General features: G+C 45.0%; 2 protein-coding genes across 13 annotated transcripts in view; both read left to right on the top strand.

Annotated features, from left to right (window-relative positions):
- The window catches only part of LOC119167755 (uncharacterized), a 595,822-nt gene that overhangs the window by 200,916 nt on the left and 374,010 nt on the right, over positions 1-20,896 (top strand). The window lies entirely within an intron of this gene.
- Positions 5-20,890, top strand: LOC142764733 (uncharacterized). Its single transcript, XM_075865262.1, has 2 exons — positions 5-15,216; positions 15,479-20,890. The coding sequence occupies exon 2, from the start codon at positions 17,057-17,059 to the stop codon at positions 17,378-17,380; it is 324 nt and encodes a 107-aa protein (XP_075721377.1). The 5' UTR covers positions 5-15,216; positions 15,479-17,056; the 3' UTR covers positions 17,381-20,890.

Raw genomic sequence — 20,896 nt, forward strand, 5'->3', positions numbered from 1 at the left:
TCTTATGTTTTGATTGTTGGATTTGTGGTATTCACATGTATGAGACTCTCAGTAAAAAGAAATCTCTTGCTGCTTGAATGAAACAGGTCCATTTTGTTTTATACTGGAGTTCTGCTACCCTGTCTCAGTAAACAGTACTCCTACTAAACTGAACATATAATTGATTTGAGTTTATTGGCAACAAGGTTGCAATGATGACTAGGCAAGCTTGAGAGGAACCTGGCCACCTCATGCATTACTTGGCAGCTTCACAGCAGTCGAACAGAATTTTCATCCCTTCAGGCTTTAGTTACTGCGAGCCTATTGTATATCATCATTTATATCACTTCAGCATCTGCCAATTTAACCTTATCACTTCAGCACCCACCCCGTTGTCTTCTACTTTGTGCGGTTCTGTGCTATGCATTCTGCTTAACTGTTTGGTTGCCATGAGAGAATGTTCATTTTTGTAGGTATGGGTAATAAGTCTGTTGCTTCTTTAAACAGTTCTCCAGCATGCATTGTAACCTACGAAGTTATGCATAATGGAATGCTCTTTCCTAAAAATAGCTATACTTCTAGAAAAATGTGGTATATATAACAATTCGGGATGAGCAAATATTCGAAATTTCGAGTATTCTTTGAATAGTTCAGTTCAGTTCAGTTTATTACCTTAAAGGCCCCCCCTTTTCTTGGAGGGGCATTACGTAAAGGGTGGGGTTTTATTTAGGTTAACAATAAGCAGTAAAAGTTGTTTTAGCATTGAAGATGATCAATAATACGGTCTTAAAAGGCAGATGATGAGGCGATGTTGGCGTTGTCCCGGGGGAGGCCGTTCCTGTCCGTGGCTGCTCCGTCCTTGGCCCCTTGTTCTGTCCTTGGCCCCTTGTTATTTCTAATATATATTAATGACCTACCAACGAACTTAACTTGTAACATACGCATGTTTGCTGATGACTGCGTTTTGTACCACACAGTAACGAATGTATCTGATCAAATTAGCCTCCAAAGTGACATTAACCAAGTGAAGCGTTGGTGTGAACGGTGGCAAATGGAACTTAATCCTAACAAATGTAAACTTGTGTCGTTTCAGCGTCGCCATAACCCGCTCACCACTTTCTACGTAATCTCTAACACTCCTGTTCAACTTGTGCAATCCTACAAATACCTTGGCCTAACTTTGTGCAGTGACCTAACTTGGGCTGAGCACATCCGGACTATCATCGCAGCTGCTAATCGTACTCTCGGCTTCCTAAAAGGTCATCTGCGCAACACACCCCGCCATGTAAAATTATTAGCATATCAGTCCCTCGTAAGAAGCAAGCTTGAATATGCATCGTCAATTTGGAGCCCACAACACGCGTATCTCATTGCTGCACTCGAATCACATCAAAACCGTGCTACTAGATTCATTCATTCCTCATATGCCTATCACATTAGCGTGTCATCTTTAAAAGAAGAAATTGGCCTGTCCCCTCTATCTTCCCGCCGCCGCATTGCCACCCTTTGCTTGTTTCATAAACTTTTTCACAGTCCACTTGCAATCGAACCTTACATTTCCCCCCCATTTCGCAGGTCATATCGCATTGGCCATATCTTTCAAGTTGCCCGTCAACGTTCCCGCACCGTTACTTTTGCTGCCTCATTTTTTCTTCGTGCAGCAAAAGACTGGAATGACCTCCCCCACCATATTGCAGCAATCACCTGTCCATCAACATTTATGCATAGCGTCACAAGCCATTTTTCAAACTAATTTATGGCTTTTTTTGTACATTTTTTGTAACCCCACTCCTTATGTAATGTCCCCTGGGGACCTTTAAGGTAGTAAAGTGAAATGAAATGAAATGAAATGAAAAAAGAACGAGGCAGAAAAAGCAGCGGTGCGCGATGATGGGCGGGCAACCTGAAATGGATGACTGGTTCGATGAGATATGCGTGCTGCGGCTGCTATATAATGTGGCTGATTGAGGGAAGAATGAAACAATTTGTGATAAAGCACGAGAGTTGCAGTGCGGCGGCGAAAAGAAAGGGGCAGTCCAGATTTCACTTTCAAAGATGAAATACTGATATCGTATGAGTAAGATAAGTGAATGAATCTAGCAGCACAGTTTTGTACAGCTTCTAATGCATTGATTAAATACGTTTGATATGGGCTCCATATGGCAGATGCATATTCTAATTTCGGTCCGATTAAAGATTTGTACGCACATAATTTTACATGTAGGGGGGCTAGGCGGAGATGGCGTTTGAGAAAACCAAGTGCTTTATTAGATGCTGAAACTACATTAGCGATGTGGGTATGTCATGATAAATGATAAGACAAGGTTATTCCAAGATATTTATAAGATGGTACTGATGCAATTGCGGTGTTCACGATGGAATACTGGAAGCGATATGGGCTGTGACGACAGGAAAAGGACACAAGTTTACATTTAGAAGGATGAAGGGTTATCAATCATGTGTTACACCAATGAAGCACGCTGTTAAGATTGGTTTGGAGGTACAGGTGATCATGCTGGTTACTGATAGTGTGATAAATGGCACAGTCATCCGTGAACATGCGAATGCAGCAGGATACATGATCGGGCAAGTCGTTAATATATATTAGGAATAGACGGGGATCAAGGACAGATCCTTGGGGAACGCCTGATGTGACTGGGAGAGAGTTAGATAGGTGACCATTAACAAACACTGACTGAAAACAGTTAGTGAGAAACTGTTCAATGCAACGAAGAATGTTGACTGGGAGAGAGTTAGATAGGTGACCATTAACAAACACTGACTGAAAACGGTTAGTGAGAAACTGTTCAATGCAACGAAGAATGTTAGGGTCTAGGTGCAGGTGTGAAAGTTTTAGCAAAAGGCGGCGGTGAGGAACTTTATCGAAAGCTTTCGCGTGGTCTAGAAAAATTACATCAGTCTGTATGTTACGGTCTAGGTTAGTGTGCAAGTCGTGAAGAAAGAGCGCTAATTGTGTTTCGCAGGAGAGACCTTTACAAAATCCGTGTTGTGATTGATGAAAAAATTACATGAGTTCAAGAAACTTGTGATTTGAGAGTAAATGACGTGTTCCATGATTTTACAGGGTACACTAGTTAATGAAATGGGGCGGTAGTTCAAGGGTGAGTCTCTGTTACCTGATTTGTACACTGGAACGATCTTCCCCGTTTTCCAGTCATCTGGAATGATTCCTGTGGTGAGTGACTGTCAAAAAATCAAAGATAAATAGGCGGCACGAATTGATTTACGATTCTTCAGTAGCTTAGAACTAATTGAGTGCATACCGGCTGATGATGAAAGCTTCATTTTATCGATTACGGACGCAATGCCTTCTTCGAAAAACGAGATAGTTGGCATGAATGCTTCGATGTTAACTGATGGTGACTGTGAAGGTGCGTCAAGCTCTTGAGTAAAGACAGATGCGAATGCGGTGTTAAATATTTCTCCACATTCATGGTCTGTCACTGGTTTGTGTGCGTTGTTAGTCAGTGTGATGTCGTGAGTCTGCTTTGGATTTAAAAGTTGCCAAAATTTCCTGGGGTTGCTGGTTAGTAGCTTTGGTAAGTCATCGTGATAAAATTTATGCTTGGCCTTCCGGATCTCAACTAGATATGATTTTTTAACTTCCAAGTATTTATCCCAGTCACTCCGGGTCTCGCAACGTTTGGCCGAACGGAACAGCTGTTTCTTTTTATTTCCCAGCCATTTTAAACATACAGAAAACCATGACTTATTGTGGTTAGTATGAAAGGTAACCCTTGGAATGAACACGTTAGTGAGCACACTTAATTTATTTTTGAATATTGACCAATTTTCATGTATTGTGCGAGTGGGAAACACTGATTTGTACTCAGAAAAAAAGGTGTTAAGGTCTTCAGTTATTGCATTGTAGTTTCCCCGGTTGTAAAGGCATATTTTTTTGGGGGATGTGTACTTTGGAGCGGAACTGAATGAGAATAGGGCACGTATGATTTTATGGTCCCTGATTTCTGGGAGATAACTGATAGATGAAAGGTTCTCAGGACTGTTAGTTATTATTAGGTCTAGGATGTTTGCTGTTTCTTGCGTAACGCGTGTTGGTTCCAAGACTAACTGACTCAGGTTAAAATTTAAACATACGTCAATGAAGTTTTTAGCCTCTCCATGACATAATAATGAGGAAATGCCTAGGTTATGCCATTCGATGTTCGGGTAATTGAAGTCACCAAAGAGAAGGATGCGAGCATTGGGGTAAGTGGCAAGAAGTTGCCTTAGGCTATTGTTTAGGTGCCTACAGAAGTCTGGATTAGTATGCGGTGGCCTATAACAAACACCAAGAAGTACTGTTAGGGGAGGAGCGTGACAAATGAGCCATAATGATTCAATGTTGGATGTGACGTGTACAACGGAACATAATATACCTTGGTGAATTGCGACCAAAATACCACCCCCTCGAGTACACTTTCAGTAGCTACAATACACGCGGAATTCAGGTAAGTCAGTCAGAATTTCAGTGTCTGAAATGTTATCGTTGAGCCAAGTTTCAGTTAATACCAGCATATTGCTTCCGGATGACAAAACAATGTTTGATAAGAGTTCGCGCTTTGGAAGGAAACTGCAGATGTTAGTAAATATTACGGAAAATGAGAGTGGTTCGGCAAGTGCCGGGCGTTGTCGGTTTGTAGGTACATGTTGACAGGACGATTGCTATGCGATTTCTTTAACTACCCTAGACAATTTATCAAAAATATAAGGTTTCGGACCGCTGTGCAGGGTTTTATACCGCAAGGAGAACTTAGCAGACTTAGCCTTGGCAAATGCTATTAATTGTTTTCATGCGTGTCGAATGGAGAGCGAAAAGTCCTCTCCAATGCTAAAGTTAGTATTTCTTAATTTCCGGCCATTTGATAGGATCGAGTTCTTTGTTTTGTAACATGCGAATTTCACGATTACGGGACGATTTTTACCGAGCGAATGATGACCAAGGTGATGAGCTCTTTCGAAGTTATGAGGTCCTACGGTTATTCCTAGATTATTATGTCCGAAATCGATAATTATTTTTTCGGAATCGTTCCATGTTTCGCTGTCAGTAGGGTCGGAGATGCCATAAAAGATGAGGCTATTTCGACGTGATCAATTTTCCCCATCGTCTAGGCGGTCTTCTAACTCCTCGATCTTGTGAGACATGCTGCTTGTGTCTGCCTGCATTTTTTCGATGTCGTTTTGGATAGGAATAAGGGCCTGGTAGTGTGCTTCTAGGTCGGCCATCCGTTTGCGTAAATCCGTTAATGTTCTATCAGTAGTGTTTAGCTCAGATTTGAGGCTCTGTACTTCGGTAATTACATTGGATTGGGCTGCGGCTATTTTCTCAAGTTCTGTCAACACGGCATCGTTTCCGCCAAGGCCAGGGTTAGTTTCCACATCTCCTGACAACATCAACAAGGAATGAATAACGGAAACACATTCGGCGGCAATGGTGAGACAGCACCGTGGGCTCGGCAACTGCACCAAGACGTAATTGCTAGATTTTTTGCAAACAGCGCGTAGGATTTACTAACCTGCATTGCAAAGATTAGCGGGTTAGATGGCTGCGTTGAGGTGCAGTCACAGAGCCCACGGGCGGTGTTGGTGGCAGGTGCGCTTTTATATGCAGCGAAGCTCTTGATGTCGATGATGATGTGGCCGTCCACAATGCTTTGGGTTCCAGTAGCCACTGCTCCTCTGGCGGCAAGATTATCCCGGGTCGACTGTTGACGAGTGACGGGTGGTAGCATCCTGACGCCGTTGCAAAGCACGGCAGTGCGTACCCCGATGACGCACCGGCAAAGATGTGCACTGAGGTTAGCAGTAGCTGGCTGGTGATCATACGGAAGATTGTCTGCATCGCAAATATTAGCGGTTTGAATGGCTGCGTTAAGGTGCAGTCACAGATCCCACGGGCTCTGTGACTGCACCTCACGTGTTTGCTATTCGATTCGATTCAATCTGAAATTTTACTATTCTAACTATTCGACCTTTCCAAAGACATGCAGTGAATGTCCAATTTGAAAATACCTCTTTAGATTGTTAATATGCTTCACCTCACTATATTTTCGTACTATTGCTTGAAATTAATCGAATTTCATAAAAACAAATATATAGGGTCAACGACAGATTAATATATAGTAGCCCCTTCAGATTTTTGATATGCTCCGCCACAGCACACTTTCGTATTGCAATAAAGCTGTCTTTTCAGGCTACGCTACATTCGCAGATGTATTGGCTCAAATAAATGTTGGTTTCAACATGGAAATGATTGGTGTGGTCAGGCCCGTAACTAGGGAGGGTTGAGGGGGTTCTGACCCCCCCCCTAAATTTTTTGATGCTTTAACTTTTTGGGTGATACTAAAATATTTACGCGCCTTCACAGTGACCACCAGCTGCCAAAGTTACACTGCAACTTTCCTGGCATTGTTTCCCTCTTTTTTTTTTCTTCAAACCTACCCTTTTACCAGAACACCTCAGCACTCCCTGCCCCGCACGTGCACCTGCCGTATTTGTACAGCTTTGCACTTCGCCCTTGCGTTCCTTCGAGTTTTTTTTTTTTTCGTCTTTCACACCGTAGTAGCTCCTTTATTGATTCCAGATGCTTTCCTTGTGCATTGCCGCTGGAGAAGTTATCCGTCTGTGCAGACCGCACGTGTCGGCTTTGGGTTTCTACGAAAAGCGCGTCTACTTCTGTGAAGTTAAACAGTTCGACAGCAATGGCAACACCAACACGACATGCGCAAATTTGCCAGGGAACGAAACCCCTAAGCGGAAAAACTCAGCGGCGCATTCTGAGGACGCAGGCTGCAGGGCAAACTTTTCTCAAACTGTAGTCCTCGCCACCGAAACGAATCATCGAAGATGACATCTACTGAAAGACTGGCATATCCGAGCAACTTCGAACAACCTTAACCACACGCAAGGAAATCTACCTCTTCTGTACACGGAAGGTATATGCGCCTCCCTACAAAGCGCACAAAGCGAGGATACAGCCGCACACAATCCGGCACCAGCAGTCAACTTTCACAGGAGAAAAAAAAAACGCCGCCAAGCTGGGCTGCGCGCGGGAGTACAGAGGCTGACGTCACAGCCTACAAAGTGCATTATTGGGGGGTCATGGCTATTTAATTAGCGCAGCCCAGAGAGAATTATGCAGGCGCCCAGGGAGCCGTCTGTGAAAAGGTGACTTTTTCACAGAAACGGAGCAACACCTCCTTTCTGGACTGTACCACGGGAGTGCAAATATCTCGGCAGTGCATTCTTGGGGGTTCACGTATATTAAGGGGAGTATGCAGTGCCCATGGAGTCTTCTGTGAAAAGGTCTTTAAGTAGTGTTAATCCAGTTTGCTGCAGCTGGAGTACAATAATGGGCCTGCATGCGCACCAGCTGTAGCGGCGTTCAGAAAACACATGTGCCACGCGGGAGCCGGCGCGTTCATCACGCTTCTACATTCTAGCCACTGTAAAGTGGATAAGAGAGGAAGAAAACATGGCCCGCCATTCACGCCAGGCAGTCGAAGCAGTCGCAAACGTCTTTTTAGAGCCACTGGCCTCTTCTGTGTGCGTGCACAGGATTGCGGCAGCAAAATGAAAAGACACTCTGCAACAACGAAGCAAAGGAGTCTTGCGTCTTACTTCAAGAAAGTTCGAATCAATGAAGCGGACGTAGAAGAACCGCCTCCTTCGAAGGATAATACTTCGCCCTCCTCAGCACTGGTGGAAAGCCAAGCGCGTCCGAACTTCTGTAGCGACTCAGGAGAATGCACCGGTTTATATGAATCACCTGTGAACGAACACAAGCAAGACACCCATGCGCCCCCGGGAAATGATGGTGGCCGCAGTGCAACTCCAAGTGATCTTTGTTCTACAGTCAACGCTGGGCAAAGTGACGCCTTTACCACTGGGCAATGCCCAAGGAAGGTGAGTGGCATGGCGCCTACACATTCTGGTTCGTCTCCCCTCTGTGCGACGAGTGCGAATATTTTGGACTTGGGACTGTCTCGAAAAGCAATAATGTAAATGGTCCAGAGACGATGGAGAAGCTGCTGCTCAATCCGTGGACCCCTCCGGCTATTATCATCCAGCCACAGGGAAAAGGAATCTGAAGTTCCAACCTCACTGGGTAGATCGTTACCCATGGCTTGTTTATTCAGAGAAGCTTCAAGGAGCATTATGCAAATATTGCATAGTCTTTGCAAGCGAGTGTGCAGGAAAAGGGGAGCTCCAGCACTTGGGCTGTTTTGTAACTAAGGAGTTCACCAATTACAAGAAAGCCATGGACGCCTTTAAGAGCCACGCATCCAGCAGTTATCACGCCTTGTCAACAACGCTATCGGAGAACTTTTTAGCAGTCCGGTCCCGCTCACAGCATGACATCTTAACACAACTTGACCACGGCCTTAAAAAGCAGGCGGAAGAAAACCACAAGAACTTGCTGCCAATAATAGAAACAATCCTTTTCTGTGGCAGGCAAGAAGTACTGCTCCGCGGCACAGACGACTCTGGTCCGATAAATATGTCTGAAGTGCTGCCATTCAAAAATGATGAAAATTTCTGCGCAATGCTTAGGATGAGAGCAAAATGTAGAGATGCCGCCTTGAGAGCTCACATGGAAACATCTCCGGCGAATGCGCTGTACACGAGCCCAAAAATTCAAAATGAGTTGATCACCCTCTGTTGTAAAATCATACAAAGAAAGATAGTGGAAAACGTCAACTTAAATTCGTGTTTTCAGTTCTAGCTGACGAGGCCGCTGATATATCTCACACCGCCCACATTTCCCTATGTGTAAGGTACGTTGGACACGACACGTCGGGAGTGCCCATTCTTAAAGAAGATTTTGTAGATTTCGTTCCCGTGTACGATCTCACTGGCAAGGCGCTGGCGAGCACAATCCTGAACAGCCTTAGATTTCATGGCTTTGGCCTGATCCTACTTTGCGGGCAAAGATACGACGGCGCGGCGTCAATGAGCGGCCACCTTAACGGTGTTCAAGCCTTCATTCGTGAAACAGCGCCCAAAGCGTTGTACGTGCATTGTAGCGCCCACTCGTTGAACCTTGCTCTGCTTCTCGCATGCAAACTCCCCAGCATCCGCAACTGTTTGGGAACTCTATCCTCAACCTGTACGTTTGTGAGAGCTTCGCCACAGAGGACGAACCAACTGCGAGACAAAGTAGAAGATTTAACACAAGAAAAAGAAAATCAGTTCTCTCCTTTTGCCAAACAAGGTGGGTAGAGAGTCACGATACACTTCACCGTTTTCTTGAACTGTACGTGCCTATTGTACAATTCCTCGAATATTTGGAAGAAGAGGCCGCGTCATCTGATACTTCATCAAAAGCTTCTCAACTGCTCAATACTATTACGAAGCCCGAGTTTGTCGTTTGGCTTCAGATCTGTAGCGACCTCTTCTCTTTGACACTGCCACTTTGCAAGTTTCTTCAAAAATTGACTGTGACTTGGCTCAAGCGTGCGATCACGTAAAGAATGTTATAGACGTTCTTTCCACAAAAAGGGCTAGTGCGGAAACGGAATTTAATAAGATTTTTCTGAAGTCGCTCTCTTTGCTGAAGATCACAAATGTTGAGAAGGCCCTACCACGCATCACTAGAAGGGAGATGCAAAGAAGCAACGTACCTTCTGCTACTCCCGAAGAGTACTACCGGAGGAATGTGTATTTGCCTTTGCTGGCTGACTTCAAAAATCAATTAAGAGACCGGTTCGATGCCCATAAGAAAGTCGTGGTTGGCCTTAACATGCTGCTGCCGAAATTCTGCGCATCGGCTAGCCTTTCTGATATTGATGATGCAGTGCAGTTTTACCTTGGCGACATTCCTTCGGCTAATGTTATCGAAGCAGAGTTCACACTGTGGGTGAACAAATGCTGCTAGATTGAAGAAAAGAATCGCTCAGCTTGTGCTTTACAGGCCTTAGAGATGTGCAACCGCGACTTTTTTCCGAACATCAATCCACAGCCTACTTTTTATCCTGGTGACTACCCGTGTCGACGTCGACCCCGGAACGGACTTTTTCCACACTGAGAAGGCTGAAGAGCTATCTTCGAACTCATATGAACAACGACAGATTGACCGAACTAGCACTGCTCAGCATCCATCGAGAACTTCAAGTGACCCCAGAACAAGTCTTCAGAGAATTTTGCAAGTTGCCGAGAAGGAAAAACTTCCTCGTTTAAACTTCCCTCTATGTTTCAAGAGTCGATTAAAAGCTAAACCCAGCTAGCCCAAGGTTCAACCCTTCTATCTTTTCGCAATTACGAGGAAACTATCCAGCAAGCAGAATGTGCGAACGGTAACAAGAAGATCGGAATGTCGGGCGACTTGTTTGTTTGCTTGCATACATGCTGTCTCTGACCGCCATTTTTGCGGCCCGGCGTAATGGCAAATTAACGGGCGCCGCACTCCCCCGCTGACCTGTGGAACCGTTCGCTCATGAAAAGACTGGCCTTTAGTGCAGGGAAGTACCGAATGGGGTGTTCTTCTTCAAACGTTAGTCGCCGATGTTTGATCCTTTGTACCTTTGGTGGCGTCAGCAGGGTCGTCAAAGGCCGCGATGCACTTCAAACTAGCTGTAGACTGCAAGACGCACCGGCTGAAACGAAGGAAACTGACCATTCCCACGGGCAAAACTGCTTGTGGACAAGCCGTATGAGAGAACCCCAACAGGTTGTCACTCTCGCTCAGTTGAGGACCCTCTCCTAATTAAAAGGGGACGTGGTCAATATATTTTTAGTGTGGGGTTTCTAACAATGAAACGTGCATGATTGGACCCATGTACAGGCCTCTTTTCCCCCAGGACGAGAATAAGGGGACACGGAGGTTGATTTAAGAGCAGGATTTCGCCTTGCTAAGCAGTCTAATTGCTGACCAACATGGTGTAGAAGGAGATCAAGAAGTATCCCTTAAGTGGTTGTGGCTCCGTGTTGGCTGGCCACCTAAACTTAGCCATTCGTCTAGTTGTGACGCGAAATTAACGTCTGTAACGTAGGCATCAGTACTTGAATCTCAAGTAAGCTCAACCTGCCCGAGATCGGCTTCAAGCACTAGCCTCCCGGAAACATCTGCGCTGCAACACCGCCGACATTGCAGTTGTGCCAGAACTCTCTCTGACTTCTCGCATCCGATCGTCGTGGACTCAACGCTGCCGGTCATCACAGGTATCCCTTCAGCTGCTTATACCTTCGGACTTTCTCATCTGTAGTTTTATTGTTGGTTAGTTTTGTGTAGTTTGTAATACTTCTCTCTTGTAAGCTGATTTATTTATTTTATATGTATTTTGTTAGTTTATATTAAGTGTTGTACTAGATTCCTCTGCAATATTCCTAGATTCCTCTGCAGTGCTACAATATCACTAGAGTTTTGTTTTTCCCCTCATACGTCTCTGATCTTTTCACTGTTTCTGCTTACGTACGGAACGACCTAACCTGCTGCCATTCCCGTCGCCGACTTCGCGCTGGCGACGCTAGAGTGGCAGCTTGTAACACATACATACCGTTTTTGTACCGCGGTTACGTTGTGTTACTTCATCAGGAGCCGTTGGTCGCGGTGTCTCCCCGGCTTTGGTGGTGCTATTGTCCAAACTTATTTCTTGCTTTAACCAGAATTTGAGGTTGACATACCAATTTCTTTACTTGGGTACAAATAATTGAAAAGTACCATCGAATTATTACAAGTAAGCGATGTACTTGTTTTATTCACGAAAATAAGCCAGTATAAATCTTAAAAAATGGCAGCCGTTCTGCACGTGACCCCCCCTCCCCCCCCCCCCCGAAAAAAATTCCTGGGTACGGCCCTGGGTGTGGTAGAGGTGGGGGCTCAATTGATACTGTTGTGAACCTGAACTTTTAGCAGGAAGTTCATAATATTGGATGCCAAAGATTATTAGTATCCAAAATTTCAGATGTTCTTATATAGTGACGTCTCCGAGGCAGATTTGGAACTCCACAACCTTCTCCACATCAATTAGGCTTCCACAGAAGTTGAAAGAAATAGCATGTGTTCCTGAGGTAAGGAAATAGCATGTTTGCCTCTCACGTGTAATGTGTTGTTCACAACACTGTGACTACCTCGTTTTGGTAAAATAATATCCTGGTATGAGCACGTTTGTGACTGTTTTGAAAAGTTTAAAGAAAAACGGGTGTGGTTTACAGTTTACCTTTGAAGTGCCAAAGGAACGATGCATTCAATTTCTGGACCTAAAAATGAAGTTGTCTTCTTTTCACACGTGTTAGACCTTAGATCGAAAAAACTATGGCTGAGCTATCATTCGGCCCATTCGAAGATAGTAAAGAATGGGATCGCAACTTCTTGCATCAAAGCTGCTTTCATGAAATTGTGCATACACTCAATGAATGAGAGCATTTACGCGCAGATCAAGCGCTTGAGGGGAGCTGGTTACCGAGATAATTGTATCCTATTGGCCTGTGAGAAGAATCGACGGGAAGGGAAAAATACAATGATTGGCACACGGGAAAAGGGGAGACAAGTTTAGGGTGAGAAAGAGCGGACAGTGGTCATCCCGTATCAGCACAACATTTCACATCGGTTGAAAAAAGTTGCTTTAAAATAGGGCGTGGGGGTTGTCTTTTCAGCTGAAAACAAATTATCGAAGATTTGCCCAGCAGTAGAAAGGCTAGCCAACAAGAAAGGAATGGGAATCGGACAGATGTAGCATAAACCATGGCAGGAGGTACGTTGAGTGCAAAAAAGATGTATACGGAACTCCTTTCAAATATGGAAAGGAATACGTCCGTCAGACGGGTCGGTGCCTGAATGTGTGCCTTCATGAACATGAGAGTTCACTAAAAGGGGCCCCTAACTCACACTTAGCGATGCACTGCAAGTAGTGCATCTGCCAACCGAAATTCGCAGACATACGGATAATTGATAGCCACAAGAAGTGAACAACGAGAGAAATAATCGAAGCGTATAGATTTAGGAAAGGAGCTGACAGTTCTCAGTCAAGCATTTCTTCTACTAAGAGATGCGGAATTTGCTTTTTTGGATGCTACATAACCAGGCGCATTTTTTTTTACGTTTTCTTTTCTTAGTTCTTGACACGTGGTTGTTTCCGGTTGTGTGCCATTGATTATGGGAGTGATTATTTTGTATATGACGTTGTTGATGATGACAGGAGGAGGTTGGAAATGATGTACATGCGTGTTATGTATTTATTAGTGTTCACTTCTGAATAAAGTTTTCAGTTGCTAGTAAGCGCTTGTCTGTATCCTCTCTGAGTGTAATTTTAGCGCTTGTTTCATCATGAACGTAAATAAAATTTGGCCTCTGCATCGCCTCACTCTATTAGACTACTCTGAAACAACATCTCACCAGCACTCCATCAACCTAGCGAAAAAAAAAAAAACACTTCCATGTTGCTATCTCATAAAATTATTCTTAGGAATCCTGTCCAGGTTCTTTTTTTAAGAGATTTAGCTTCAAACTAATCGAACAATATTCTAGAAACTTTCTAGAAATATTAGAAAAATATTTGATTTGATTCGCACTCACTCTTAAATATTTTGATTTGCTTCACTCCAAAACTTTTGCTATTCATACTGTTCTAAGAAAAACATGAAAGTGTATTTCTTGCTGCGAAGTGATTAATGCACTAAAAAAAAAAACACTATATTTATACAAACATTCAAAACAAAAAAATTCAGAATATGTATTTTGGAAATAAAGAACCCAGAATCGTTTAAATTATTCATAAATGTTTTACATAATGTATAATTATGTTTTATGTATAATTATGTTTTACATAATGCATTATATAAGAAAAATTCTGAAACAAGGTACTGTTTTACTGCCTGTGCCATGCAGTGAAGCATTTCTTTTTTTTTTTTTTGTGAGACATAGTGGTAGTTTTATATACAAACACGGTTATATAGTTGCTAACGTATAAATCGCTCATCCGTCCCATCCTCAAATATGCCTGCCCCGTATGGAACCCTCATAAAAAATCGGACATCAGCCCACTAAAATCCGTTCAGAAGAAAGCCATCCGTTACATTTTCCACCGTTACGACTGAAATTTCTCAACCTCCTCTCAACTTGCTACGCTAGGTCTGCAAACCCTGTCCGAGCGACGCGAGCTCGAATGCCTAAAGTTGCTGCATATTCTTGTTAATACCCCACGTTACGCATTAACTAACGAATATCTGTCTCCTGATAAACTGAAACCCACAAGGAATAGCCACAAACTCAACCTGACACCATTTCATCCACGTACTAACCTATTTAAATTCAGCTTTTTTCCACACACTATAGGAAAATGATTCGAATGTATTGCCTGGGTCAACTAGATCATTGCCTTTAGAAGATTTCTCGCATGAATGTATTGATTTGCGATTTGTTTATTAAGAGTTGTAATTTCTTGCTTGAATGTATTGATTTGGAATTTGTTTATTAAGGGTTCTATTCCTGTTAAGAGTTGTATTCTTGTGTGTGCTGATGTATAGCAAACCCACTCCTGCGATAGCCCAATTCGGGCTGCAGTATGTATAAATAAATAAAATAAATGAATAAATATCGAACTCACATATATTAGATTTATGAGTATATCGAACTCGTAAGTTATCCCCTTGAAATTTCCTTTGTGAAAGTATAGAAATTCGCTCGTTTACATCAAACGGTATTTTTACCCACCTTCGGATATATCGAACGCCAAGCGAGCTTGAAGGTGCGGTTCGGCACTCGCCCCCCCCCCCCTGGCGATCCCCGCGTGCGAGTTAAAGGGACGCTTTGGCACTCGTAGCACCCGGCGACCTCCGCATGGCACCACGTCTCCGCCAAAACCTGAAACGCTCGAAAAAAGGTAAGAGCGAGAGGGCTCGGTCTGCTCAACCTTTAACTTGGAATGACTTTTTTTTTTCGTTTCATTTTCTCTCTCTCATGCTTTCACGGCGTACCCGTCGACTCGGAGAGCAGGCACGAATGAGCTGCCATCCTCTTTTTGTCACCTTTTTTTGTATTTTTTGTTGCTGTTTTGCGAGTTATGATCAGCCAACCACAGCTCGTGCCTTTTGCTGTTGCCCTTGCAAGTAGCCATCGCCTTGCGAGCGCTTTGTTGCTTCCGTTGTTGCGTCACCTACGTAGGTACCCCTGCATGTGCAGCATTTCTCTTTTGCGTGCGTGATGTGCAAAGTCGCTGTGCTTGAATTGTCAACTTCTCGAAGCAGTACGTGCTTCTGCTTGTTGAGTGCTCCTACCAAGTATGGGTGGCATGGTGTTGTGCCGTTTTTGATGGGAAGCGACCCAGGCTTCATGAGGTATTCGCAAAAGTACAAAAGGAGGTCTGGTTCATTCTACAGAGAGTGTGGCAGGGCCTAGGTGCAAAGAAGTTTTATGTGATGTGGCACTGTCCAGCAGTATTTTAGTGCCCCGCCGCGGTGGTCTAGTGACTAAGGTATTCGGCTGATGACCCGCAGGTGGTGGGTTCGAATCCCAGCTGCGGCGGCTGCATTTCCGATGGAGGCAGAAATGTTGTAGGCTCGTGCGCTCAGATTTGGGTGCACATTAAAGAACCCGAGGTGGTCGAAATTTCTGGAGCCCTCCACTACGGCATCTCTCATAATCATATGATGGTTTTGGGACGTTAAACCCCACATATCAATCAATCAATCATCAGCAGTATTTTAGTGAGTCAGGAGGGCAGATACACATCAATTTTTAATGATGGCATTCTCTAAGTTTTTACGACTAGGCCCAGTGAGCCGGTCACCTCGAGTTTAGTTTGTGTGGTTGCTCCCTCAACCTTTGCGTGTGCTACGGGGATTCTGTCGCATTATCGGGCTTTACACGCAAGGTCCGTTGTTGACCCCTCCTTCATGCCCGGCGACTCTACTCGCCGGGGCAAAGGGTGGTTCCTTTCTTTGCGAAGGACTAAGCCGGCTAGCCGTGCTTGTTTCCTAGGGTACATTTGGTTTACATGCAGTGACCAAAGAGTAGTCCCGTCGTCCCCAAAAGACGGATTGTATCTCACTGTGCCCTAGTGGTAAAGACGGGCCGTGACCGCAAAGCGCCTTGCACCGATCGATAGCCCATCCGTCCGAAGGGGACGTCGCAGGCTCTCAGCCACGCAACAATATGAGGGCACGTCCACTTTAATTGTGGTGACTGAAGTTACTGCGCCGAAGGGCAGTCACGTTGTCACGTGTTTGAGTATGTCCGCTTCACGTGCAGCGCCGAGAGTCGCCGTGCCGAAGGATAGCCCCTTCGAGTCTCGCTGGGCCTTAACGGTCAGGAGGCTGGCCATGACCGCAGCGTGCCCTATGCGCTGCAATAGCCCACCTTGCCAGGGTATATTCACTTGGTGCGTCGCGACCGAAGTTGCTTCACCGAAGAGTAGTCCCTTTGTCGGGTCTCGTTGGCTTTTACGACAGGAGGCGGGCCACGTCTGCTTGGCGCCTGGCACCGAGCCGTGGCCCCCTTGCCAGGGTATGGCCGTCTGCCTGAAACAAAACTTCCCCCTCACACGACCCTGGGGGGGGAGGAAGTGCGGGGACAGATGTATGGATGATGATGGGTTGATTAGTTACATGAGACTCTGGGACCTTTGTGCCGCGCCTCCATCCTATGTGACAACGGCACTTCTTGTGTAGTTTTGGCCAGCATCAAAAAGCACAAGGCCCTTGACTTTGCGACGAAGTTGAGGGCTATTCAGTGTGTTGAGGTGGGCGAGAAATGTTTGATCGTCGCGGACGACTTCGGGTACCATGGAGCACTCCGAGTACCTTGTCGAAAAACAAGGCAGATATCAAGGCAAAAAAGGCGGAGCAGGTAATGTCTGGAGCCTGTCATTTGCTCGCTTCTGCCCATGGGAATGCAGAAAATGCACTGTATGCCTAGTTTTTAGAAGTGCGCGCACGAAGAACATTTTGGTGGATGGTCCGATGCTGATTGCCAAGGCCAAATGGTCTGCTGCTGCACTCGGTGAAACAACTTCGCCGACAACAGTGGGTGGCTTCACTGATTTAAGAGCGCTACAACATCATTGGCAAAACCAATTCTGGGGAGAGCGAAGCTGTCAGCAGCCAGGACGCCCAGCAGTGGATGACGAAGGAGTGGCCGGAAATCTCCACGAAGTTTTCTCCCGTGGAGATCTTCAATGCCTGGGGAGACAAAAACGGGCGCAGTGGTCAAGAGCTTCTGCAACGCAGGCTGACGCAGGATGACCACGAGCGCCTAGACGACGTGTTTCGCGAGTTGTCGTCCCGCTTCCCGGCAGCAGTACCACACGAAGTGTCTGCGGACGACTTCGTGGAAGCAGACTCCAATGTCCAGGATCTTCCGGACGAGGCGCTGGCTACGGGCACGTACCTGCCGCTGAAGTGGAGGCAGCATTTGGCATCAGTCGCCGTTGTATCGGCCACATAGAGGGAACCGGGCTGTCGCACCTAGACAGCCTTGATAAGATTGAGACTAGTGGCTTCAACATTTCAAAAACGAAGAAGCAGGCTGAGCTTAGCGATTTTTTTTTTCATGAAAATAAATCATTCCATTGCGGCTTGTGTCCGGAATTAGTTGTCATTCTTGAATGCGCCTATTGTAGGTGATGATCCACTGCAGGTAAGCTCTCAAGGCCTCTATTTTTTATATCGAATTTTTCATATATCGAACTAATTCGCGATCCCCATCGAGTTCGATATATCCGTCTTTGAGTGTAGTAGGTGACAGGATGAATGCGATAAAAGAAGAAGACTGCAAGCATTGTGGGGCATATAACAGCAAGGCTAGAAGAAAAAAATGATGACGTCAAAGATATGAATGAGAATGTGACGTGTGTAAAAGGGCCCTGGGTGTTCAACCGTGAGCTGGTCCCGAGGGTTGCCTGCTTGTGTTCCGGGTGCTTCAGCTCTTGTTCTATAGCATCGCACAGTAGACTCCGGCTTTTTGGAGGACGAGTCCAAGGAACCGCATGGGAGTCACAACGAGCCGCAGCAGCCAGAAAGTGTAATCGACTTGTGTATCGAGCACACCGCACCGTAGGCCTTGTCTGAGCCAAGTCCTGTCCCTAGCAGATGGCGCTGACCAGCTCAAGCGCGTGCGATGGGCTGGTCATCGAACTCGGAGCCTTCTAAAGTGACTGACAATGCAGCTCGTGCTCTATTACAAAGAAAGACTCAGACTCTGAAGTTCACACTCGGGCTTTACGCAACGCCTCTCCTTATGTATCGCCACAGAATGCTGCGAGTGCGAAAGCAATAATCACTTCATACTTCCTAGCTGCTCGCTCCTTTACTTGTCTATGTGATAACTTGGTTTTGAGCTAGTTTTATTTACTGTGCCCATTTTTATACGTTCGCAGTTGTTTTGGGATAGTGTGTGTGTCACATTAGTGGGAAATTAAAATGTGTTTGTTCAACTCTCCCGCCTCATCTATTCCTCCTGGCCGATTGTTGTCTGGAGATTCGTGACTGTTGCACTCACGCACTTCTTGCAAGTTTTTTTTTTTCCAGGAAAGCTTGCTGGTGTTTCAAAGGAATAGTGGCCCGCAGTGTGAACAATTCTTATATAAATCAGAAGTCCAATGAACATCACCAGTTCTTCAGGGGTCACTTCTTACCATGTGTGAACTAGGTTGGCGCTACATTAGCGTTCTGAAATATGCATCCAAGCATACTTTTATGTATCTTAGCAGACGATATTGGTCACCTCCGCTGAGATTTGTAGACTTGGCACGTTACCAGAGTAGGTTTAAGATTGGGTGCAAAGGTCAGCAGCTACGCATGCACCGTGGAGAAGACCCCTTGAGGTCATAAATGAAACCAACCGGTGAACGATTGTCGATGTCCCAGGCTGACGCAAAAGAACATCACTGTCCAAACTATTGGGATTGAAGCTCATTTCTACCTCACTTAACTCAATTGTAGTTGCAAGATAGTTACAAGAGGCACAGATTTCTCACAACAAATGCGCGCACCCACGCACGTGTGATGCCGCAGCCATGTGAGCGACTAGTGAAGTTGTATATACCCCTTTGTCCAGTTTAAAGGGGCATTGACACCAACATTTTGTGTCACTGGAGGCCTGTTAGCCATAACACGACACTTCATTTGCTGTAGCATGCAACAGATAATTAGTTACAGGCTCCTCATTATTGACCTGTCTCAGTGTTGGTTTGGGAGAGCTCTAAAAACGACAAGCTGTTAGGTGCAACTCTCACCACTTAACATGTGCAACTTTCAACCATACCACAGCACACGTAACTGCTGCACACTTCCGCCTGATCTGTATCAAGAAGTCCTTTTGAAGAGGAAACATGACAGCAGTGTTCGCAAACACAAAACTAGTGCTGTCACGTATAGAATTATTGATCGGGATGAGATTCTGTACATGATGCGCATATTTGCTTGAAATGTTTGAAAAAATATCGGAGTTGGTGTACCAGCCCTTTAGCGTTTATATATTGAATACAGTCACCACTTTTCTCCTTTATCGCACGCACATCAGTTATCACTTGAAACACTAGCACATGAAGACAATGTATAGTGTAGTATAGGGTTTTTGTGCACAGGATTTTTGAGCACCGACATCACTCTGTGGTAGAATACTGGATAATTTGTCTTATTTAGTTTCTTTTTGTTATTTCGTGTGATATCGGTTACGGGCACTGGCAGCGGCCGCGGCAGACAACTGTGGCGCGCATGTAAACAACAGCTTTCCTTGTAAAAGCTCGAGGTTAACTTTTTCATTTTTTTTGAAGACGTGTCAGTTTACTGTGTGAAACAGCTGAGAAAAGGCTAAGCCGCCTGTAGGCTTTCACTAAACACCTCAAGAACATATACACTATGCCAATACCAAACTACTAGTGCTGGAGATGCTGGCTCAGTGAATGGAAAAGAGGTGCTTTTCACAATTGGAACATTTCTTTGACGTCGACATGTTGGACAGTCATATTTACAACATGAGTGAGCAAATATTAGAGCTTTACATTAAGATCAGGCTGCACCACAGGACAAAGGAACAAAACCTGCAACTTGTGAAAGATGAAGTTAGGTCTTTACAAACCATCCTGTGGTCTTTTTAAATGCTGCCAGTGTATCAGCTTCTGGGGTATGTGGGCTAGTTTTACTTCTCTAATGCAATCATTTGCGGAAAAAATAGCTGCGGAAACACGCTATATATTACGTGGCCACCTTCCTGCCCGCCACAAGATGGCTGGCGGTGGTTTCACTGTACTGGAAGCTTCCACTCAAGGAAATTTTTGTAACCTCTTTGATCTGAACACCCTAACCTGTTGCTGTTCGAGCGTGTGCTCCATTGCCCCATTTTTTTCACCTTGTCACTGCACGCTTGTATAACGGCATGGACACTAGAGAGTTTTCGAACAGTGCAACACAAAGCTTTGCATTCACGTTCCGCATGCATTGTACACTAACCTCTATTCTCTTCGGGCTCCCATTGAGTGACGAATGCTAACGATCTGCTTGTAACGTCGGCAAGCTTTTCGCATACTTTTCTAAAACTAATTTTCTGGATTTATTTGCAAGAGCTTTTGACGCTGACTGTTTTTCTTCTTCTCGGCATCCGCCCCGCAATGTGCGCTTTGTTTATTTTGAAAGTTGAGGTTTCACCATCTGTTCATCACGTTTTCACTGTTCTCTTGCGATGGGCTGCAATAATTAGATGCATGACAAAATTCAAGCTCACATTTATAAAGTTCGGGGAAGAGGACCGCAAGAATTGTGCTACTGCTAAGCACTCTATCATGAAGTTCTTTATCGTGTGATGATTGGTATGGGAGAAAGCTTAAAAATGCACGCATGCTGATGCACAGATTGTCTGTCATTGAAGACGACCTTTTGAACCATGTGTGAAAGGTTAGGCTGGTGAAATTTTTCGTTGGCAATGGGACCAGAGTCACCTGCTTGTCGTACCCATGGAATGCAG

The sequence above is a fragment of the Rhipicephalus microplus genome, chromosome 6, assembly GCF_043290135.1.
Source record: "Rhipicephalus microplus isolate Deutch F79 chromosome 6, USDA_Rmic, whole genome shotgun sequence".
Lineage (NCBI taxonomy): Eukaryota > Metazoa > Arthropoda > Arachnida > Ixodida > Ixodidae > Rhipicephalus > Rhipicephalus microplus.

Coding starts and splice junctions, on each gene's coding strand:
- LOC142764733 (XM_075865262.1), top strand. CDS start 17,057: ATGACGAAGGAGTGGCCGGAAATCTCCACGAAGTTTTCTCCCGTGGAG.